Below are 25,257 nucleotides of genomic sequence, written 5' to 3'. Positions count from 1 at the left end.
TTTTGTCTTTGGGATGAACCAGTTTTTGTCTGAGTGTGTTGCTGGGTCTGAAATGCACCGGGATGTCATGCTTGGAGAAAACTCTCCTGAGTTTCTCTGATACACCGGCTACATAGGGGATAACAATGTTGTTGCGTCTGTCTTTCTTATCCTCCCTCGCTGGTGTCTGGTCTTCTTTTCTGTGCCTCTTTGCTGACTTTATGAACACCCAATTAGGATAACCGCATGTTTTGAGTGCTTCCTTTTACATGCTGTGTGTTCCTTCTTTTTCCCTTCAGGCTTAGAGGGAACATGTTCTGCCCGGTGGTGTAGGGTCCTAATTACTCCAAGTTTGTGTTCCAAAGGGTGATGGGAGTCAAAGAGGAGGTACTGGTCCGTGTGTGTGGGCTTCCGGTAAACTTCAATGTTGAGGTTGCCATTCTCTTCAATGTGCACAGCGCAGTCCAGGAAAGGCAAACAGTCATCCTTTGTGTCTTCACTGTGAGCGACCATCTTTGAACAGAGGCGGTGGTTTACAACACCAACTGTCTGCCATCTATAATCCAGTTTTGAGTTCCCTCCCCAGACGCCTTAACGTCCACTCACATCCTGGGCCATCTGACCTCAGGAAATCGCATGATAAGGTGGGGCCAGGTTTCACAATGAGCTCACCCGAAACCCTGGCTGATTGGGACCCACACCCAGTTTCACCCATTTTCACACCTTGGCTCATGTGATTAGGTAGAGGATCATCAGGGGGTCCTTTTGTCCCTCTTTGGGGGGGAAACTCCCACTGGGTTTAAATCTGGGACTCTCCACCATTTGACCCTTAGAACTGAAGAAGCTTCTCGGATGAGAGGTGAAACGTCTTCAAGCAACTTAAAGAAGTCCAGACGCTTTTCTTTGCCAGCTCCTTTGATGCATAAAGTTAAAAGATTAAAACTTACTGATTACGTTACTGATTACTTTTTTCAAGTAACTTTACCAACACTGGTGTGGAGCCAAGATGGCCGCCATCTGCAGAGAATCATTTGTTTCCTTTGTCATTCAAGTGGCTACATCTGTGTCTAGAAGAAGAGGAGTAAGAAGGGGTGAGCTGCCATTTGTTTTCTCCTGCTTTGCTAAACTAGAGAGGTAAGCCCATTGTTTTTCATTTGTTACTTTCAGGCAGGTCATCTGAGTTTGTGTTGATGCTTAGTTCTGTTTGTTTGTTGTTTTGGCCTTAGTTCATCCTGAGGATTTTATACTCCTGAACTTTTGAATTTGTTGAATAAAAAATACAGCATTGTTTTTTTTTTCATAGAGAAGTTGTTCCCTCAGGGTGCTTGCGTCTCAGGGAAATGGATGCCTTTTTCATGTCATGTCTAGGCCTCTTACACGGGACTTCAGTATATTAAAGAATGCTGTAAACTAAACCTATCCCCCCGATGTCAGGACATCATTTCTATTCAAGTATTTATCATTTTAGTTTATTTATTTATTATTGTTATATGTATTCTGTTTAGAAATCTTTGCTATTTATCAGGTTCAACTAATCCCAAACAGCTAAGAGAAATTTAAACAGGTGCTCAGGTTTTAGATTAAGGACGTTTTTATAAAGACATTTTATAGAATAAGTCCCATATTGTCCTTTAGATAATAGTGTATCTAAAGTGCTGTAGAAGATGTGGTATTTTAGCATTTCATGATGCAGATCTTATAGTGTAAAATAAACCGATGTTTACTGCTAAGCGGTTTTTGGTAGAAGTAAATTTTCATTTTTAAAATTTAGTAGTTACTCACTTGTCTCCTTTGCTGCGGGCAATGCCGATGAGTTTTTCGATGCCACCGGCATCACGTAGAGCTTTTGCGTTTTCCATGTTTTTGGTGATGACTTCATGCAGTGCGCAACAGATGGCAGTCACTGTGTCATCTGACATGGCCTTGCTGGGAGGGCCTGTGGTTCCAGAGGTCCCACTGCTGGTTGCATTATTGTTGCTGCTGCTGCTGCCTGGTAACCGATGGATCAAATCTCTCATTGCATATTTACCTGGAGAAAATGAAAGAAAGGAACAGGAATCCTTATTAACTTTTAATCTTCACACAGTTTTGTTCAAAGCAAGTCTGAGTGACAGTCACTGGATTTTGTGGACAACATTTTTTTTTAAGTTAATATCACATGCAACCACTTAATAGATACAAAAAAAAAACCTCCATAAAACTTCAGCTTGAGAGGGCACATTGCAAATCCTCTGATGCATACACTAATTTCAGGACTGCTGAAATTCCAATAAAAGGGGCGACTTTTGGTATTTCGGGGAAAAGGCTGGCATATTAAAAAACTGACATTCAAAGAACTGGCGAGATCGAAGCTACAGAAAGAGGGTGTAATTAAGAAGTACAGGAGATGTCAGATAGGAAGCACATGAATTATGAGAAAGTGAAACAGATGGGGATGAAAGTATTTAAAATCTAGGCTGCCAACAATACTTGTAATTTAAGCTCACCCACAGAGGAAGTCAGTAACGTTCTTGTGCAAGTTAGCTCAAAGAGACTTGAGAAGTGATATAGCTACTTTCAGCTGCTTCCTTATTCACAAGGGGTTGCACAGCACGTATCTGCCCATGTTTGATTTGGCAGAGTCTTTACACTGGATGCCTTACTTAACACAACCCCAAAGAGATTTGTGTCTCCTACTGGAATCAAACCTTGGATCTTTTATACAACGGAGACACTCGAGAGGTGAATGAATGAAATTCCAGAAAATATCGTTTAAATGAGAAATGTTCGATGACGTGCATTCAAATGTCGACAATAATTCCTGAATCTTCCATTCAGAAAGTCACCGCGGAGCGAAATATGAACATGACTGTGGACACGGGCCAATATCAGAGATCCAAAGTTATCAGAGCAAATATGTGATGAGGACGAGAAGCTGAGGGATTGAACAGATGAGGAGTGATTGTGCTGACTAAGGTGGTGGTGGGCATGAATCAAACATGAGCAGCAGTCAAAAAGTAGGAAACGCACTGACCATCACAAAACCCGTCAGTAACGCCTGAGTCAGGCTGAACCCCTGAGACATACCCCACAGGTCATGTTTCATGTAAAGAACAATCAACGTAGACACAGGGGTGAATACTGAATAATGAACAAGATGAAATGTGGTTAATTTTTAACAAAGTCAACCATCAGAAAGACGAGGATTAGCCTTTGGCTCCACAGCACTCACAAAGAGGTGCACTTCAATCAAGTGACCATCTTCACACGGATGACTCAGTGCGTACCTCCTATATGACGTGTTTTGCTGGAAGCGACAATGCGCACCACTTTCTTTGTATACAAGGTTCGATAATGAACGGCTCCCCGCCGTGACTCATGCATCCCTTTAAAATTCATAAAAGTGCATGTCTCCCACTGGTGCTGGATCAGATGAAAACAGTAAGTGCTACTGTTAGTGCGTAACTCAACTGTTGAATCATCTTCAAGTGCGCCATTACATCCTCTCTGGCAGCAGAGGAAACTCAGGCCAAAATACTCAATTTGCAATAAAGTGCTTTTGGATTTGACCAAGTGGTTTTTGTTTTGGGAAAAAAAGCTTCTAAACAACTCATTTTAAGTAAAGCTACAGTATAAAGCTACTAAATACTCAGTACTTTGTATCAGAGGTCCAGTGTTTTGCAGATCTGTGGTTCTGTTTTGAATTTATTAAATTTCACTGTAAAAAAGATGAAAAATTATAACAGCAAAGAGATTGGTTTCTTCAGTTGTGGAATTAAGTTAGAGCAAAGTCTGAACCTAACATCTTTTTCTCATCTCCCGTCTTTTCTTTATTTGCTATTTATCAAACATTCTTCCACATTACACTGAATGATTTCCCCAGACCAATGCATCACAGTGACATCCACGCAGGCCCTACAGCCTCACGGTAAATCCCTCACTCATATTATGTCTAACAAGGCGTCGAGATCTGGGAAGGATTGAAACACCAAAGCAACACGGACAAAAGAGAGATCCTAGAATAACGTAGCACAGGATATTGTAAGGGAGCAGTCACGTGCAAAAAGAGTAATGATGATTTTCTGTCCATGTATCAAAGTATCCTTGAGCAAGGCACTGAACCCTGAGACGCATCGACTGAATTGTGAGTGTGTGTCAGCTAAAAGTACTTTAGTGTGGATAAAAGTGAGTAGAAAGGCATTATATAAGCACCTGTTTATTTAATATTCTCACTCTCTTTCTCTTACACACACACACACACACACACACACACACACAGATCCATCTGTACGCATAGAGTTGAGAGTTAATTGGCCAAGTGTTATCACAGGCCGGCAGGCTGAACCGAGGTTAAGTGGTCACTGTATTTTGGCTGTGGAAACACAGTTAAGCTACATTCCAAGATGAAGACTCATTATTTGACTGACTTGAATCACTCAGACTAATTCTTGACTGATTTGCTTGCTGATGATTGATTAATTTGCTGGCGAATTGCTTTATTTAATGATCTGACTAAATTCTGAGTGAGTGACTCAATTATTTACTGCCTGACTGCATGACTTATTTACTCACTGTCTGACAGACAGATAATTTACTCCTTGAGTGACTGACTGTATGATAAAGTTAGTGACTAATTTATCAAGTGACTGACTGCAGGTAATAACAGTAATGACAAAATGAGAGCATATCTGAGTCTATTAATCTAAATATCTTCTGCCTATAGACAGAAGTGCTGATAAGATGCCATCAGCATGTGCCTAAATATGCTTGCATATTGTGAGCGTGCACCTGCTTGTGTGCATGTTTGCATACACAGGTGTGTTCTTCTTAGTCTCACCAAAACTGCATTCATGACCAACTGTGAGTGAGCAGATTATAAGGAACGAGAGAGGGAAAGAGGCTGTAAGAGGAAGGGTAGAAGATGGAGACAATCAGAAGTAATGTCTCAAGGACATAGAAACTCAGGAAAGAAAGCAAATGTTTTTGCTTACATATACATTGCGCTGAGACGGATGCAATGCTGAAGAATCAAACGGATGGGTCCTCGTTATTTCCAACCCTTCTAATAACAGTCTTGTTAGAGGAAGAGGCTGCATCCCGATAATCAGTGAGAGGTGAGACAGAAATCCTCCATACACACAAACACACCCAACAAACCAAGACGACACGTACGCGTACAGATAAGCATACACACCAATACGCATCTCATCTCAAACGAGACGACGCTCATTATCTGGCTTTCCGTTTGTTTGCTTCGGTTTTTGACTTGTTTATTCTGTTTTTGTAGGATTTTTCCAAGTTACCTGTTTTGGAGTGAAATATATAAGACATTATTCATATTATATTTTGAATCCAATTTTTACGAGATAATGTTTTGTCTCTGGGGAGCTTTATTGTGTTTTTATCAGCTCACAGCATTTATCATAAAACAAATATTAATATTGCATGAGGAAATGAATCGCAGACTCTAAATTAAAGCAAAGCTACGCTCAGACGCCACTTTAGCCAAATACAATCTGGCCTTTTTCCTACACTGAGACATATGATACCGAGAGCCTGCAAGAAGCTTATTGATGAATTATAGATTAATATAAATGAGAGGGAGTTGCTGCACTTTCCTAATGTCAGTACAAAATTCAACACATTTTATAGCTTAATCTTTTGATGTGCTCATTACCCTGCTGGAGATACCGCTTGTTAAAGCGCAGCGCTGGAGTTTACTTACTACTAAGTATACAATCCATCTCTCGTAAGTCTAACGTATTTAAACGAGGGATAATTAGAAATGGTTAGAAAGAGTACAGATACAAATGGGTTTAATAACTCACCATATTGTAGTACAAACAACCAGAAGCCAAACTGAATGTCAAAGCCAGAAACTTTATATAGCAATATTTCATGTAATCTCACAGTGATCATAAGTGCACGCACACGGAAGAAATAATCGAGCTGAGGAGAGGATTAAGACGGATATTTTTTTTTACGAGTGGGTTGTGACTCATTCTATTTTAAAATCCTAATGTGGCACCTCTACATGCTAGTGTGCAATCTCCCCTCTACTCTTATATCTACTTTCTTTGTCGCTGAAATGTGAGCTAGACCCCGAACATGTCCTCAAGGAGGGAAACAAGCCCTGTGCTGATCACGGCACAGTCTAATAAACCTGTATTACACAACTCCTCCAATATAGCTATCTTCACCTGGGAGGCAGAGCTGGTAATGTATTCCTGTGCTGCATTCCCTCATGTGTCGCTAACTCCCGCTGAGCAGGGCGTGCTTCATCAGGGCCATAATGGCTGATTTGATTTAAAGAGATCCAATTACCCTCAACAATGGAGCGATTTGATTGTTTACTGACAGAGAAGGGGGAGTGTTATTGAAGTAAAATTGGAGGTAATTGTCTCAGGGAGATGTGGGGAAAGATGAAACTGCCTGATTGGTTGTGGCGTCCGGCTGTCTGAGAATAAAGGATGGTTAATACACGGTTATCAGTGACTGGGTCGGGGTCCCAAAGGTGGGCTGGTGAATGCTTCCTGGTATCAGAAGCTTCTGGCAACATTGTTTTTTTTAACCTCTTTTGTGTTTTCTGAAGTTGTTGTAGGCTGAATAAAAGCTAACGACTCTATGAAAGTTTACCGCTCGAATAAACAAATCAAACATGACTTGTGACAATGATGTTTTCATAAACGCGTGAATTTGATGATGGAAAATGAATACACGTTGGGAATACAGTTATATGTGCAACTGAAGAGTTTGCTATGGTGCCTCAAATTATTATACAAACAGGCAGTCTAATAAAAACAGGTAACTGCAGTCTAAATAGAAAAAAGTATATAAAGGAAGCCACTATATCTGTGACAGATGTAATTCTTAGGTGCATCTGTGTGATTTGAATCAGTGTCTCACGGGTGATTTCATCAGCAGTACATCACCTCATTGACAGGGGGTGCCAGATTCAAAGCAACAGGGTGTTGCTTTCTATTTGCAGGGGATATTCCTATATTGAAAGCATAGAAGTGATGCGGGCAACATCCTTTGATGTCAGACAGTCAGATTTCACATTCAATATGCAGCCATACACCAAGATTACATCAATATTTAAACCCTGAAGACATCTGTAAACATTAATGCTGTCATTCTGAGATGCAAAATGATTATTGGCACAAAATATACTGATTTTCTTACTTAAATCACCAACGGAAACACACACACTCTGGTTAATGGCTTGTTTGGAAAGCACATGAACTGAAGTTTATGTCCACACAGGAGCGGAAACCGCAATCGCACGCACCCTGCAGCCAAACGATCAAAATCTTCATTAGGCAGAAATAAATATAAATAACCTGAAAGAACTGGCTGATTTCCCCACAGCAATAGGAAGTGTATTCCTTTTAACTTCCAAATAAATAAATAAGCTTCAGATGAGAGTACAGACATGAAACACAGCAGGTTTAAAAGGTCAGAAATGGAGGTAAATTGGAAAGTGGCATGCTGTTGCTTCCCAGTAATAAACTATTCTGGCTTCCTGCGCTTGGTTTTTCACACCAGTTATATCTCACCCTTTTGTGTCTGTCTTTGATGTCTGCAGTTGACGAGTTTACAGTTTAAATTGTAGAAGAAGAAGAGCATAAGACATGGAAAGCGTTAGACGAGGATAAAGGGAGGAGAGGCAGGGATGTGTTTTTTTCACGTGTGAGGAACCTGTGACTTTATAACAGGCATTCTGCACACATATAGAAAAATGCTTGCTTGGAGAGACATATAAGACGCACACTCTCAGACATAAACACACTAACACGTACTGAGATCAAAGAATTTCTTTACTTTATTTGGTAGCTAAAGCTCTGCTATAATCTTAGTGATGAACACTGGGAGGTCTCTTCAGAGACATTTTCACGAAGAAAAGCACGAGAGCTTTGAATATGTCTTAAAAAATACAGAACAAAACTGAAGGGTGTTTGTGCACCTCCAAAGATCATGAACCAGATCCTGGAGTCATAAGTTTAAGGCCCTGAAAATCTGCTAATCATCAAACAGTGTTTTCTTTCCCTCTCTTCTATTTGTTGCTTTCCATTTCTATTTCTCTTCTTGACACGCTCCCAGTCTGGCAGAGGACAAAGAATGCCAGTGTGCTGATAAAAGACATGCCAGACCCTCGAACACGAGAGATTCATCCCGAAGGCGACGGAGAAATTTCATAAAGTGCTGCTGCAACAGGGACAGTGTGTGTCAACTTTGTGTGAGTCAGTGTACATGTCCGCACTGTCTTTCAGCCTGCTTTCTTTGCAAAGTTGTTTGTGCTTACCATTGTGCAGTCTGTTGACAGCAGGGATGGAAAAATATGTAAAAATTGGCGTGGGAGAGGAAAACACAAAATGGACATTCTGTGGTGATCTAAAAATATTTTCTTTGGCTGGGAATGCGCAAAGTGGAAGGAAGCATGTAATGTAATTTCCCCTCCCTGCTCGGTGCAATCAGCCAGCCTACAACGACGTCGGTGTCCTGGAACAAAATGTTTAGATTTAAGGCTTAAAACGGGTGAGTTGTCACCACCTTTCCCCCTTTTTTTTTTTCCTGAAGCTGACCTCGAGCGAATACACACTGACGCCTACACACACACTTGCAATCGTGCAATTAGTGACATCCCTGTGGCGCACTACATTGGTTTCCACAGTAACACTCCCCAGCACTGATGTCATCAACGCGAGACACAAAGAGCAGGAGACTGCGATAGAGGGAAGGTGAGGCGTTATGAGCTCATGTCTGAAACTACACTGAGAGAAGACGAGGGAGGAGGAGGAGAAGGTGTGGGAGTGGGATAAATGAACGAGAGGTGAAAATTGGAGAAGAAGAGAGGGAAAGGAAAAGTGTGAGATGGAGAAAAGGGCGTGTAATATTCATATTAAAGAGAGGAAGGTGGCGATGTATAGTGAAAACGAATGGATGATGGCTTAAGCCATCAAGACGTGTGGTTAGAGAAGAGAGGGCTAAGAAACAGGAAGAGAAGTGGAGGAAGTAGACTGTTACTCCACTTTTACAATTTCCATCCAGTGTTATCTTTTATGATGGCAAGCTGCTCTCATTTTTATTATAAATTAATAGCACTGATTTTATTACTGTAATCAGAGTAAAGTACAATTTGTCTTCTGTGAACAGTAAGAAGTCAGAAAGATGATCGCTTTATCCCTATTCTGAGGGTGTTTTTATTTGACGTGATTCCAGACATGCTCTCTTTACATTCAGCCACGAGGAATATCAGTGCGAAACTGGCCTGTGTCTGCATAATGTTACCACTGAATCAGGCTGATTACAGCCAGGGTGTTTGAAAAGGGTTAAACAAGACAACAAGAGAACATCCTGATAAGCTGAGGTGTGCACCACAACAAGCACCCACTGATTCATGTGAGAGAGGCGCTTTGGAGCCACTTTCAAGTGGAGAGCTTAGTTTGATGTTACTCTATTACTCAATTACTCTAGACCAGATGCAGAAAGGAAGCCAACAAATCTGGTATTCACGCGCTGACTGGATAGATTTTCATGCCTTTTTGTGCTCTCTGCTTGGAGCGAGTTTTTTGTGCCGTATGTGCACATCATGTCCATCACTATAAAGAATTCTTAAAAGTCTCAATGCTTTTACGAAAAACTAAGAGAATAATTTGTTTAATAAGTAAAACAGTTTCACAGAAGTCCCATATTTTTTAAAAATCTCACACTGCAGATGGGATTTGTGTTTGGAATCAAATCGAATTGAAACCCTCACGCCGAAACTTGATTACAGGTTGCAGTTGAGGCCGCTCACTTTGTGCAACGGCATTCATTTATAAAATTTCTTAAACACATGTTTGCATTCATTGCATTTACATGAAATGCTAACCTTTGAATGTGGTTACAAGCATTGCCTGTGTGTTTAAATGGTTGGTGTATTTGGAGAAAATACAGTGTCTTTTTGGCATTCAAGAGCTGTTTCCAATTCATGTGTGTCAAATTACCATCTGTAAGTAAATGGGGAGGAATTGCACTGACAGACAGTGTAGCAGTGAATGGGCCTCATTTATTGCTACACAGGCGTACAGTACATTATGCAAATCAAAAACTATGAAGGAGGTGAAATCAGGAGAGAGACAAAAACGTTGACAGATGAGAAGAATGATTCTCTGCGACATCAATATGCTACTAAATCACATTACAGGGGGATTGGAATATAAGCATACATATGCAGTTAGGTCTTAGCTATCACTGCTCTCTATTTTTTCCCCTCTTGTTTCATTTTCCACCGCTCTCTGCTCGGTCTCTTTAGCCTGACTTGGCCCCTCTTTGCGTTATTCTTCAAACCTTCTCGATTCTTGCTCCTTCCCTCTCGCTTGTCTTGCTCTTATCCAATCACAGAGCTTTCCAGAGGACTTGACACTGAGGTTATTGTATGCGAAAGATGATTCTCTCTCTGCTGGCGCTGCTGAGCTCTCACGCAAACTACCACTCCCCCATGGTGATGCTGCCAAACTTACCGGCACTAACAGGTTATGACACACGAGTTCTATAAGCCGAAGATTTGGCTTTTGCTTTTAGAAAGAGGTGATTTTCTCTAGATTAGCCATGCAAAATGATATTATAATTGGCTGGAACTTTGATCTTACAAAGACAGAACAAACTGCGCTTTGAAATCACTTTGTGGCTTCAGGTTAAACTGTTGTTTTACTGAAGTATGTGGTGTAAAGTAAAAAAGGTGTCTGAATCAGAGGTTAGAGTCACTGTAGTGAATAAAGTTTTTGAACACTGGCCAAATGGGGCTTGTCTCAGGAGTGCCTGGCCTCTGCCTCTTCTCTGTCAACATGTATCAACTTACACCTTGCCAAGAGCAAAGGCTCAACCCTCACTATTCCCTCTCCTGTTTCACTTGCTCGCTCTCAATCTTCTCTGCTTTTAGGAAACTTTTTTGTCAGTGGGTGCCACTGACACTGACTATCTTTCTACTTTACTTGTTAAGAATAAAACATTCGTCTTTTAACAGCTAACGATTATGAAATGACTTCTGTGATTTAAGATAGCTGACCTGAGTCAGCATACCATCACTCTAAATGTAATAAATGTAGTAGTTCATTTAAAAAATCCCTGAGAAGGTGTCTGCTGTGTCTGACAGTCCCACTGAGAATCAGCATCCCTCCCTGCAGCTTTATGTAGTTTGTGGCACAATATTTCCCGTATTTCCAATATTTTCAGTCTATAAACTGCAGCAGCGTCTTCTTAAGTCCTCTTTTTTGACTTTATTTTGTATTTTTTTGTTCTCATGCATCTGTCAGATGCATAAAATTTCTATTGTCATGGTCGTGGTCTCTGATCCAGAGTGTGTTTGGACTCTAAATTCTGGCTCTGTTTTGGTTGTAATCTGAGTTTTGATGTTTTGAGTCTTTGATTTAGAGCCTCTGGGTCTCTTCTTTTCTTAATATGCCTTCGAGTTTAGTTTAACTTTTGTATCTTTGTATTCTGGGTTATGTGGCGATGGTTCATTTTGATTCCTGGAGTTTTGGTTTGGGCAGCACTGTTATCACTGTTCCCTCACAGCAAGGAGGTCCTGGGTTTGAATTCATCATCCACTCAGGGCCTTTCTGTGTGTAATTTTGCATCCGTGTCTGTGTGGGTTCTCTCCGGATACTCTGGCTTCCACAGTCCAAAGACATGCAGTTAGGGGTGGTAGGTCAATTGGTGATTTTAAATTGCCAATGACTGGCTGGCGACTGGTCCAGGGTGTGTACTCCAGCATGCTTGAAGCTTAGACCTGCCACCCATTAAAACATTTTGTTAAAGTATTCAACAAAAAATTAAGCTTTAATTTATTTGCACTCTATTTTATACTTTGTATTTTTAATTGGGTTACAGTGGTGAACTGTTGTCTGAGAGCAAGTGGGTCCTGGGTTCAAATTCACTGGCTGGATGTGGCCTTTCTGTTTGCATGTTCTCCCTGCATGTAGTGGTACCCCAGCCTCTTCACACAGTCCAAAACATGCGTGTTAGGGTAACTGTTGATCCTAAATTGGAGTGAAGGTGTGAATGTGAGCGTCAGAGGTTGTCCATCCCTCTCTGTTAGCCCTGCAATAAATAGACTGATGACTTGTCCCGGGTGTAACCTGCCTCTTGCCCTATGACAGCTGGGGCAGGCTCCATCCCCCAGCGACGCTGGATAAGCCGATGGAAATGGATAGCTAGTGTCTGGAATTACTGCTATAGGTGGAGAGCAACAAAAAAGGCTGAAAAAAGAGCGACATGCAAAGGCCTTGGATTGTTTTTCACAGGGATACAAATTAATGTAGCTGTAAGGTCACTGCTATCCAATTCCCTAATGATACATTTGTAGGTGTATTGAATAAACAACAGCAACAAAATAAAACAAAAATCATTCAAATCCATTCAGATGTCTCTATGCTAAGGCTTCAATTATCTGTAATCCCCCGTTGTGTGCCAGCCAGACCGTCACAGTAGGGGGCGTATTGAGCTTTGCCGGTGGCATTCCCCATTGTTCTAACAACACTCTGCAAAACCACAGAGGCACCAGAGACCCCTCATCTGAAACTGAGGGTAGCGGGGTTGCTATAGGAACCACCGAGCCCATTAGGAAGCTAAGATTACCCAAGATAGTAGAGGAGGAGAAGTGATATCAAACAAATGCATTTATATGCTTTTATGTTCACGTGTGGTGTTTGCTTAGGCACACACACGCACACACACACACACACACACACACACAATAGTGTCTTAATGCGTCAGGTTAAGAAGTGATCTCTACTACCTAGATGTGTTGATGCTACCAGATTGACTGAGGCTCACTCATTACCACTGTGTACTTTTCAAAGCCAAAAGCAAGCCTTTGATCTGCTTGTCTCTTCTGCTCTCTCCCTCTCTTCTGCTTTGTTCAGCCCATCTCTTTCAAATACATATCAACTACCCCTTTATTTTACTGCACTTTATTTCTTAGTCTAATTTTCTCACGCCAACAAACACACCTTCGCTTCAGTTAAATAACTATTTTAATCATTTAGAAAAAAAACTGCAATTTTGCTCTCCGACTTACATAGCAGAACAAGCCAACCTCTTATATGTTTTATATGATCTCCGTAGGCAGGACACTTCCAAACATGATGCGCTTATTAAGCGACAGTTGAAAAGTTTAAATTTTCGCTCATTATACACACTTAATTGCAAATTTAATTTTCATCATTAACTACACAAGGTGAGCCAGAACAGACCAGAATATCATTTGAGATTAAATTAATGACATGCATCCAACGTTTGTAAGATTAAAAAAGCCAGTGACAAATTCATTGGTGCCTCACCACACCCCTTGGATAAGTTTTTATCAGTACTCACCAATGAGCTCCTTGTTCCTGATGTCCAAAGCCATATTTCTGAGAGCAGTGGCGACAGCGCACACGACTTTATCATTGTCTATCCTCAATAATTCCACTAGGATGGGAAGGCCTTTCTCCTTACGGACAGCAGCACGGATGTACACTGACCACTGACAAGAAAACACAAGTGGAAAGAGTTAGTGTTAACAGTGTTAACAGTGTTAACAGTGTTAACGTCCAACGACCATAAAGAAGGAGTATATTTACACTTAATCTTGCACAGGAGGATTTTAAATAAAAGTTAAATAGAAGAACACCAGCAAAATAACAATTAATTAGTACCATGTTAAAAAAACAACAAAAAAAAGAGACTGCAATGTGAAATTAGGATAACAGTGTTTTGCTTAATAAAATTGTCATGGGTGCTTTATATGAAATTGTTTACACCCCATAGATTTCCTTTGAGTAAAGTGGTTAGTGTAGGAAAAAAAGGAAAGAGGCAGAAAGAGCTCAGTGGTCAAATGGGAGATGTTATATTCAGCAACTGACGCATTACGCTGTGTCACAAGTAATATACTGTGAGAGGGAGAATTATATGAACCAACCAGATGAGTTTTAAGCCTGGAGACCTCTCTATCTTCCCTCAACAACTATCAAGGTACCCTCAAATGGGCCACTCAACCCTGAACAGCTCAAATGCATCTGCCTTATGGGTCAATTGCAGACAATTGGGGAGGTACTGAAACGCCCAAGAATCGGTAGAAGTGGTTGAAGTGTGAGGCTGAAAGTTTCTGTCACTTTTATAATTGATCTTTCCACAGCATGTAAAGGTTAAAACACAGTTCTGTTTACAAACTGTGTTTCTTCATATGATCATTTTAGGAAATATTTTACCCTTGGATTGAAATGATCTTTGGTAAGACTTACGTGGGCAGAGTTTAGTGTGCCAACACTAATTCTTCACAAACAGCTCTAATTTAATTATAAGAATACTGACAATGAAGTTAAAAACACAACAGGAGAAAACAGAACAATACATGCATGTAAACACACACACACACACATGTTCATACAGTTAGGCTCTTGTAAAATAAACGCAACACAAAAAGTAATGAAAATTTGTGTTTGGTTGAATATTTCTTTGTTCTAAGAGTGCTTCTTGGCAATAAGTCTTACACTGTTGGAAAGCTTGTTTATTCTCCCTTAAATGGTGCCACATTTGTAAGGAAAATGCATTTGTGGGTTGAGCAGTAGAGTTGAGCGTGTGGGTTGCACCCATGAAAAATTTGCAGTCTTTTCTGCTTAAAACATTTTACTCTGCTATTGACACTTTCCTGGATTTCCTGGATTGAATGATTAAAGGATGAATAAACACGACACATTGGAAATTTAATAATGTATTCACTTAACAACAGACTAGCATGTGGAAGAACCACACAGAGCCATAACAGCCTTGCACCTCAAACTCATGCTGGTCACCAGTTTGGTTACACACTACTGTGGGATGGCCTCCCATTCTTCAAACAGCATTTGTTGCAAGTCATCCAGCGTGGTTGTGTTGGTCACTCTGGCATGAACGGTGAGCAAAAGCTGATCACATGAGTATTCAGTGGGGTTGAGGTCAGGACTGGAGGCAGGCCATTCCTTCATCTCCACTCCCAAATTCTGGAGGTAGTCTCTTATAAACCACGCTCTGTGGGAGCGATCGTCGAGGGTATTCTTGGAAGAGTTCAGTCCCAGACTGCAGCGATATCTTCTCTGCACTTTGACCCTACAATCCAACTGTTGTAGGAAGAATCCTGACTGATCACTGAACATAAAATTCACCCACATGTTCAGGTGTTAGCAACATGCATTGATGTCAGCACATGTTCCCTAAACCAGTGCAATGAAGGGCAGTCATTGCAGGCCTTCTGGCAACCCTATGAGACCAGAGATTGGCAGTGTGCAGTCTGTTCCAGATAGTCTGGGTAGAGAGCCGTCAACCAAATGGTCCTGAGAGACAAGACTACAAATCTGTAGAAGACTGCTTATGTGCTGACGGGGTGAGGAAACAGTCTTCTTGTGGTGTTCTTTTCTTGAGACACCAACTTCACGGCCTGTCTCCAAAATTCCCTGTTATATGGAACTTGGCCTAACTTGGAGATGGCGCTAGGCCTCACTTGAAGCTGCCCTATGGCACAGGTCCCATCCAGATCAGTCAAATGTGGAGTGCTTAGAGCAGACACCAACTGACCGCTGTAGCAGTGTCCTTGTTCACAGGTGCTGACAATCAGGCACCTGTTTGTCAGCACCTGGGTACCACAAGCTCAAAACAAAGAGTCAATAACATCAACTCGGATTTTCAACTGGATTTTCCTTACAAAGTGGCACCATTTAAGGGGAAATACACTGGCTTTCCAATAGTATAAGATTTATTGCCAAGAAGCATTGTTACAACAAAGAAAAATCTACCAAATTCAAGTTTCCTTACTTTTTGTGCTGAGTTTCAAACGTGTGATTCCCTTAAGACAACCCACCCCCATCATTTCCTTCTCCTCCTCCACCCTTGATTATTCTAGAGATCCCCTCTTCTATACCTGTCATGCTCCGACTGTCTGTCTACTCTACTGTCGATGGAAATACCAATTCAAAATGAGTTACAAACACATCCCATACACATCTACAGGTCCACTGAAGCATACTCTCACAGTGTCTCCCCTGTCTGTCACTCCCTCTTGAGTTCATATTTTCATAAACTGCATTTTTTGGATCAAATAAATACTTCCATTAAGTTTCTCACATAGTCTATTTATGACCAACAATGTCTGGCGCAGTTTTTATTTTTATTTTTATTTTATTTTATTAAGGTCAAGCTAAGATTATACCCACACACTTTCTGCCTTTTACCCTTATATAAACCTCCCTCAAGGCTACAGCTGCCCCCACCAGTGCTCTCCAATATGACATGACTCATACATTATTACCATCTAGCTGCCTCCGTTGGTTGCCTGTTGTTGAACCCTGGCTCTACTCCCTGTGTGTACAGGTTTGGAGCATTTACATTATTAAAGTAATTACATTCCTACTGAGCAACGTGCAATACTGCATTACATAGAAGACATAAAAACACGAGACCGAACTCAAAATATTTTAAAGTCAGCAGGATGCTGCAGTGAGCAAAAAGATTATTAATTCAAAAGAAAATTACCTTTTTTTTAATCTATGTGGTTATGGAGGCAGAAGACTTTTCATAGGTTTTGCTGCATTTGACTGTGTACAATGAAGCTCTTGGCACCAGGCGTGCATATTCACACAGTTTACTTGCACACGTTCAGCTTATACATGCATACTTAAGTATTTTGACCAACATATAATGTGAATGTGCACGTTTATCTATGTTTTTTCAGAGCACAAGACCTGTGTACAATTAGTAAAGTGTGTCTCTGCATTCACTGCACAGCCACTGTGTGTTAGGACAAGCTAAACACATCTGCACTTGCAGTTGTATACTCATCTGTGGTTGTATAATTCGACAATTTATATTTGACAAATATAATATAACAAGGCAAACAATTTTGAAAAGCATCTCAAATCTAGCATTACCTTCCAGCTGCCTGCAGCCAGGTTCTGCAGAGCCCCAGCTGCACCCTCTAGAGTGTCAGGATTGGAGCATTCAGACAGCAGGGTGAGGTAGGGCTTGACGATGGTGGGGTGCCACAGCATCTGAACTCCTTTGGGGGGCTCCGCCGTGTCGGGAAAGGGGCCCACGCCATCCCACTGTGAGAGATGAGGCAGAGTGAAATAGCTTTTTTTATGTTAATTTATATTCATGAAGAAATACTTTAAGGAAACCGTTAACTCCATTCTCACAATCACATTTTGTTTTACCCTTTAGGAAACTTTTTACTTTGTTTAAAACCAAAAAACAGCACCACTTCAGTGTGGTTGAACATTTTAATGACATTTTTCACCAATTCTAGGAGAAATAAGCGACTGTGAAATCGTAGGATGTTCCTTTTTCTGTTCTTCCATGCAAAGCTTACAGTGATTCTATAAAAACCTGCATAAGAAATCTGAATGAACTTGCTTTTGTATCTAAACACATTTTTTATGTCGGAGTGACTGAATTCACATGAGAAAAGCGAAATGCACTGCCCCTGGTACACCCTGACCTATTAGAAAAGTTACCGAGACACTGAGTAAATCACTCCTTGTCAGCTTAAGAATCGTGACGGATGGATGAATAGCGATAAAGGTGTTGAAGGGCTTAGATAGAAGGGAGATGCATGATCTGAAACGACAGTGAGAGCTGCAGAAGGAGAAGACACTATGAGAGAATGTTTCACTGCTACATTTGCTTTGAGCAATAAACATAAAGCTTTACAGCTAGCTCTCACTTCATCTTTGTCTTTTTTCATTACAGAGGAGCCTTTCTTGATGTCTGAACTTCTTTGTTGGCTGACATACCCACACCTTTTTCATGTAGGCATACACCAGCTTCTTTCTCTCTCGTTTTCTCTTCCTCTTAATTCTCTCTTGCATGTCATTTATGATTTTTCCTCCTTTTAATTCTTCTCTCTCTCTCGGCCTCTCTCTCCTGATTTCTCTGTCTCTTTCTTGCATGCTTGACCCTTTTTCCTAATTTCTTATTCTGCTTCCGTCCCGCTCTTTCCAGTTCTCAGTTTTTCCTCTCCCTATCGACCTTCTCGGTTTCGCTCTACTGCATCGTCTCCTCTTCTTGTCTCAAGGTAAACCAAGCTAGTGTATATCTTGAAAGAAGCACTGTGGTATGTGTGTGTTTGTGTGGAACTGAGTGTCACTATCTGTTTTTATCTATGTACAGATTCGATAAGAAATCATAAAACTCAAAGCGCAGATTAAAGCACTACACAAAGGAGCATCAGATGATTCACAATAGCCATTCTACATATTTAACACACATATATGTTGCTAAACGCCCTAAAACAGCATTTTAAAATACATTTACTTCAGTATGGTATTATTAACCTTTTCATCTTGGACTTCCTGTTTTGAGTATTTGCTTATTTGCATCTCTGATGCAAGCTGGATCTCCTCCACTGTGTGAAAATGTTTTATCTTCAACTTAAGTTTTACTTTGGAGAAGAGGAGTTATTTGTGGGGGAATAGAGGGTTCGGCGAATAAGATGAATGAAGAAAAAAGAACGTGTTAGTGTGTCCAAAAACATCTGTGCCAACTTTTCTCCCTGAAATGCGTTTGGATGTTGAAGAAGAACTCCTCGATCACAGTCTTCCCCCTGGGGGAAAAATTCACAGTGCAAAAACCCTGTGAACATCAAGGAATAACAAGCATGCTGGCCCGCTGCCTTGTCTACAGGCTTGAACATATTTGCTTTTTTGAGAAAGTTTGAGGTCCGTGCTAATCCTGCAGTACAAGTGGTCAGACCTGCACCACTACAATATCAATTCAAATACATCAGAAACCCTGAAAGCAGAGCAGCAATACAATAGGAGAAAACCTTCAAAAGAGATTAGCACAATTAAATCAGACGTGCCTTTTATATATCAGTTATTTCAAATACATTAAAAATGAAGTCATATAGTCAGACTGCTAAATACCTAAAAAAATGCCAATTACACAAAATATCAACTTTTCCAGTAGTTCATTAGGATTGTTTCGGTCAAGTTCAGGCTCCCTGACCTTCCGATCTTAACTTGTTTTCTCTATCTCTCTCTCTTGGCTTCAACTCTAGACTTTCTCAGTCTGTCAGCCTCCCACTAAGTACTATCCCTGCTTCATTTTCATAGGGTTTTATAGTGTATACCTCTGGGGTTTGACCTTTTGCTACTTCCCATTATCTATCCCTCTATTCATCAGTGTGTATTCCCTCCTGGCAGTACTGACTGCTTTGCTTTGATGGTTGAAATTTGGCCTCAAATTCTTTTCAAATTTAGTTTACTAATATTTTCATTTCATTTAAACACAGCTTTGCCAGAGCATTGAATGGATCATCACTGGTCAGCAACAAATAAAATAGAGACATATTCTTGATATCTAGTTTGGTTTGGGCCTCAAATTCTCTTCTGGTCCATCCGGTTAGCTCTGAAAGATGTAAGTAAGGTCTGTGTTTGCATACTTTAGGCCTGTGTCTGTGTTTAGGTATTTAGGAAATTAAGAGAAGCTGAGTGTTGAAGCCTTTAAAGGAAAGTTGAGGTCATAAAGACTCAATTATATATAAAGTTAAAGAGCAGAAATAAAACCTATCACAAGCCAGTTAATTTGAAAAGAAACCAATGCATTTCAGATAACCTTGAAGAGAAACTGATCTGGATTTAACTGTAGATCCCTGCTGAAAGGGATGTGTGGCAGGTTTCAGACATTCAATTTATTTTTTTAAAAAACTTTTTTAACTTGCTCACATCATCTGATTAGCTCCTATTTTCTGTGTCTTTACCTGGTCAGCTCCCTTCTTTTTCTTCTTCTTCTTGCCCCAGCAACCGGAGCTCTCTCCATCGCGGCCATTGGCATCACAAAGCAGGCCATCCAGCTCTTCCAACCCCCCTTGCTGACCATGAGATGTCTCAGCAGCCAGTCGGTATGACAGGTTCCTCAGGATGCAAACACAGTTCTCCACAGTCTGCGAACAGAGCGAGATGGGAGAGATGAAGGCGGAAGAGAAGGGGAGAAATAAGATGAGATCAATAAAGGGAGAGGTTTAAATGGAAAAAAAAAAAGGTTGAGATCGAAGATTTGTGTTTGATGCCATTTAATGAAACATCTCGCTTGAAAACACCGAGCAAACTCAAATTCAAAGAACGGTAATAAAAACCACCCACTCTCTCACTTTTACACTATCAGCCTTCCACCCGCACTCAGGAGCCAGACAGATGGAGAGGGTGAAAGACAGGGAGGGGGACGGCAAGTGAGAGGGAGAGGGAAAGGAAAGAACAACAATAATCTCACAAGTAATATTCTTCTGCATATTGTTAGCTCTGACTTTGAAATGAGATTAGCAGAAACTCAGGTAAATGAGGAAAAATGACAAACCCAATATATTATATCACACCCCATTAAACATGAAGTTCCGAGGCTCACCCAGTAGCCAGAGAACATGCGTGTACTCTTGAGTCTGAAGGAAAGCCGATTCTCTAATAGTGTATATTCTCTCTTCTTAAGTGTGTGTGTTCTGTTTTGTTTCTTTAACTGATTGTGTGCACTTGCATTTGTGTGCGTCGCTGACAAAGGGGAGACATCAAGTCAACAGAGTGGAAATTAACAAAGACAAATCATCAATCTTCACTCAGTCTGACTGTTGGTTTAGACAAAAACAACTAAGGAGTGTAATTGAACACCCTCAAGAGATGCTGCAAACAAAACAATGTCTCACTCCAGTGAGCTGCAGTCATATTTGAAATTCTATTCTCATGTTATTATGGAGCGATGTAGGAGAAGTTACACTTTATTTACAATTTGCTGTGACATTTTGGATTTCGATCTATTATTTCACATTTCTTCCATACCCTTTTGTTTCTAGGTGCACTGTGCAGGGAAATTAAGTTGACAGGTAAATGGATTCTGTTATATGTCTTGTCAAAGCAGGAAGGTCAGAGGTCAGGGCCAGTTACAGATCAGCACCTCTACACCTGGGTGGAATTTACGGTTCTCTCAGGAACACAGAAGTTATGCACTCCAAACTGTGACAGGAAACTTTTGTAACACCAAAGCTAGAATTCATTGTTCTTGTATTTATGACCTTTATGCACTTTCCAGCCTAGAGTCTTAGAAGCTGGAAGTCCACACATAACAGCCATCCAGTAAGCTTCCCTATGCAATGAGACACACTAAATGTAGGCTGTTAAATCTCAATATTATATATTAGCATTATATTGGCTGTGTATGTAGAATGATGGGTCTAGTCTATTCAGTCTTGCACCATCAATTTCAATTAGTGTGTCTGCTAAGTTAATTGACTCCTGGCAGTGTGCTATTATATAGTGGGAAACCTGATTAAATGTCCTTAAAACTTAATTGCTTCTGTGCCTTGTGTAGAGCAGAATGGCAGTAATCTAGAGATTTTCTTTAGTGCTTAAGCTATGTCACATGATATATCTATAGTGGCCACTCCTCAGATCTAATGTTTCTCTGTCCACAAGTATTGAACACGTCACGAGCAGAAGGCCATGTTGAAACAGTTCAAATAGAATCAACACCTATAGCTTTAACAAAGTGTTGCACAGAGGGCAAAAAACCAGAAAACCTATTATACAGGCACAATATAAAACATTAAAAATCAATTTTTAATCATTCACAGGAGGTCAAAACCTCCAGAATTTTAGCATTCAGTGTTAATGTTTGATGTTAACTAAAGGTAATGTTTTGGCTCTATCCTTGTCCAAATCAGCTTTCTTTAACTATTGTGCTGTACGTTGTAGTAATTCAAAGCTAAGTTATAAAAACACGCGCCTGCATTTCAGCAGTGCTGTGGTGACATGGATTATGTGATGGTATATTTATTACACCATCACATCACTGTGAATCCATAACTAAGATCAGTAAAGGCATATCTACCGAACCACAGAGTTTGTAGTTACCCATCAATACAAACACAATAACAGAGTCACCTTGAAGCAATACCTTAATCAACAATATGTTTTTTGTATATGTGGGTTCTTCAGTTACATGCATGGTCCTACTGTGCAGCATCGATCATAATTGCATATTATTATCTTTTATATTTGATGAAATTCCTCATTATTAATGGTTTATAAAATGTAAATTTACAGTTTTGACTTCAACAGTCCCATACAACCATATCTATATCTGCTTATTCTCACGACCCCTTTATAATTTACTGTATTATCTGTGTTTGTCACCAAATATTTGCAGATGTTCAAAAAAGGTTTATTAAAGCACAAGGACATCGTGAACAAACAGAGCGCATCGTGATTAAATTATTTATAAGTTTAAAAATACATACTCTGAAGTAATAACTTGATTATGGAACTACAAATTCTACTCTTTGGAGAATAAATATGTAAATGAACGTGTAAGGTCACCGGCCTATTATCTGAAGCTCGAGAGAAATTTGGTCAATGTAGCAAGACAATAATCCAAAGCAGAGGTTTTTAAATGGCCTGGTTAAAGTTGAATCTTATTTAAATGTCTTAGCAGGAATTTAACTCTACAGTCCATGCTTGAAAGAAGCTCTGTGTGATGTGTAATTTAAACAATTCTGCAAAGAAAAGTGAACCAAAATTCCTCTACAGCAAGTTCACCCACTGTAGGTACCAGACATGTTTGGTTGTAGCTGCTGCAGATAAAATAGGCACAGTCAATTGTGTTTAATGGATAGATACTGTTTTAAAGGGGTTATATTTTCCCTAAGTAAATGTTTGCACTCATGTTGTCTTTTATAGAACTTTATTTTAAGATCTGAAATGTGTGAAAAATGCACAAATACAAAGGACATTTACAACTTTTGCTGCCAGCCACTTTAAAATTTACGAATATGACCCTGTTATGCTACTTGAACAGCTTACATCTCTGAACAGTGCCTGCTGTTGTGTCTTATGGGATCAATTTTACCAAAGTAGTCAAAATAAATAGATATATTTTTTAGTATTTCAATGGCAGGCCAAGACAGAGGAAAACATAGTCTGCACAGAGCAGGTGAGAAAGGGAAAGGCAGACAGTGTACCAAATGAGCACATGGCTAATGTGTACCACTACTGCAACAGCGACCGCTTGGTGGTTTCTCTGCCAATCAGTCTTTGTTACTGTGGTGGTGGCAGCAGTCCTCCTCTGGTGACTGCAGTTAAACAGTGGAGAAGGGCAGGCAGTTAAACAGTGATTAAGGATAGCTATTTAGAAAGGCTGGGAGACAGGGAGACCTTGAGAAGTCAGCCATCCACAACACTGTTTATGTACAGTAGTATTGACTGGCCCACACGTACTGCCACATGAACACACATACGTACACTGCACGCCAACATGAACATGGCCTCATACAGAAAAATGCAAAGTGAACCTAAACCTACTCAACTTTGACTACTGGCAGAGCTTAACTGTCAGGTAGAAATGTTGTAATACTTTGAATCTGGGCGTTTTAATTTGCCCTAAAGAGTTCATATTGATGAGCTGAACACTTGTTGAAAACTAAAACTTTTCTTCCTTGTGGCTGCTGGCAGTGAAAAGAGGTGCAGTCATTTGTTTTGTTTCCTCCTGTGTGCTAAAAAGATTTCTGCAGTTTGTGCCTGTCTGTGATAAAAGGAGGATATGAGACACTTTGTAATTTAGCCTGAAAATGAACAATTTAAGTTACAAACACAAGCTAAGATTTTCAGAGTCGCACCTTGCTGTCGATCTCATTGCTGCCCAGAGAGGTCTGGATAACGTAGAGCAGAGCATCTGTCAGCCCATCACACTCCCTCATCCTTCGTCTCGCCTCCTCACCTGCTGAGCTTACGTTCCTGCAACACACATATGACAACAACTGGTTGGAGAGTGTGCTTTTCTCCGTATATGCTTATGCGTTTGCCAAATACACGGGGAAAGAAAGAGAGCTGATTGAGGAGGGAAGATGAGACAGGATGACAGATGAAAGAAAAAGAAAGCTGGTAATAAGAGCTGTGTAGAGGCAGAGGGAGAGAGAGAAACAGATACTGGGGAACCTGGCACTTCTCCCTAAACTAAACAATTGAAAAAGGAGCATTAAAATTCTGGCTACATCTCAATCTATGCCCTGAAGGCTCACTTCAATTTAAAGCACTTGACTTGAGTCCAAAAAACGGGAAAGGGAAAAAAGAGCCACTTTAGTCAGACAGTTGGTGGCTGAACTTCACAGCCAACAATCACACCAACGCTGCTTTGATAATTTGACAATATTGTTCAGTATATTATTAGCAGCTTTGCCAATATGATGTACAGAAATAATGAATTGAATTTCGATTGAACTGGAAGTTCAGGTGGGCGTTGGGCTGGATTTGTTTGGGTTTCAACAAGGAACTGCCCGTGATACAGAAACACTTTGTACGAGACAGTGACTCATTTGTCTGCGTTAATAAAATAGAAAATGAAACTGAGGTGAGCAGCATGAGCTAAAATTAATATTATACTTGCCTGAAATAATCACTTTAATGCTCAGTTCACACTGAAAAAACCCCCAGCATATCACGAAACATTGACACAATCTAGCAAATGTCCCACATTTTGGCACTCAAGATAAAATCAGATTTAGAAAAGCAGAGAAACAACATGCAAAAACAACAACAACACAAAGACAGACACAAGAACATAATGAAAAAGAAACTCTGATTTTAGGTGACTCATTATTAGCCACAGACCAAACTGCACAACAATTACATTGCAGTGAGTCACTGCAGTGCAGGCAGATTAATTATGAAGTATAATTTATGTAAATTCAGTATAATAAACTTTACATTAATAACACATACTCCATATCATTTCAGGCCTTCAGCTATACACTAACAGAAAAGTTACCAATGCTGACAAATAGTGTTAGAGTCACAATCGGTTTAGCATGTGTGTAGCTGTCTGTCAGTGAGAACGTATGAGACAAATATCGATTTCTACTTTCTACTTCTATTTTTGTCTGTGAAGGTTCTCAGTCATCCAGGCCATAGTAGTCTAAAGAGCTTTGAAAGAAAAGCGTCTGGACTCTTCAGTTCTAAGAGCAACTCCCATAGAGCCCTATGGGAGTGTCCCCGAGAGGGTCATGGACCCCCTATTGATCCTCTGTCTAATCACACAAGCCAAGGTGTGAAAAAGGTCACAATCAGCCAAGGTTTTGGGTGAACCCACTGTAAAACCTAGCCCCATCCTATCATGTGATTTAGGCTACGTCCACACTAGCCTGGTTAGATTTGAAAACGGCGTTTTCTTCTGAAAACGCTCCGCGTCCACACTAGAGTTTTCAGTTGTTTTCACAGAGTTGCTCGTCCACATTGAAACGTCCGAAAATGCTTACGTTCCACTACT

At 40.4% G+C, this 25,257-nt stretch overlaps 1 protein-coding gene across 3 annotated transcripts in view; it reads right to left on the bottom strand.

Annotated features, from left to right (window-relative positions):
• Positions 1-25,257, bottom strand: part of LOC120741273 (catenin delta-2-like) — a 134,729-nt gene that overhangs the window by 23,834 nt on the left and 85,638 nt on the right. For all 3 annotated transcript variants that reach the window (XM_040044057.1, XM_040044059.1, XM_040044058.1), the window contains exons 8-12: positions 23,612-23,729; positions 19,715-19,897; positions 16,884-17,057; positions 13,318-13,468; positions 1,762-2,008 (exon numbers count right to left, since the gene is read on the bottom strand). In XM_040044057.1, coding sequence (XP_039899991.1) covers positions 1,762-2,008; positions 13,318-13,468; positions 16,884-17,057; positions 19,715-19,897; positions 23,612-23,729 — 873 coding nt within the window. The remainder of the gene's footprint in view (positions 1-1,761; positions 2,009-13,317; positions 13,469-16,883; positions 17,058-19,714; positions 19,898-23,611; positions 23,730-25,257) is intronic.

Source organism: Simochromis diagramma, unplaced genomic scaffold, assembly GCF_900408965.1.
Source record: "Simochromis diagramma unplaced genomic scaffold, fSimDia1.1 OVJJ01000602.1, whole genome shotgun sequence".
Lineage (NCBI taxonomy): Eukaryota > Metazoa > Chordata > Actinopteri > Cichliformes > Cichlidae > Simochromis > Simochromis diagramma.
This window is presented reverse-complemented; position numbering and strand designations above follow the sequence as displayed.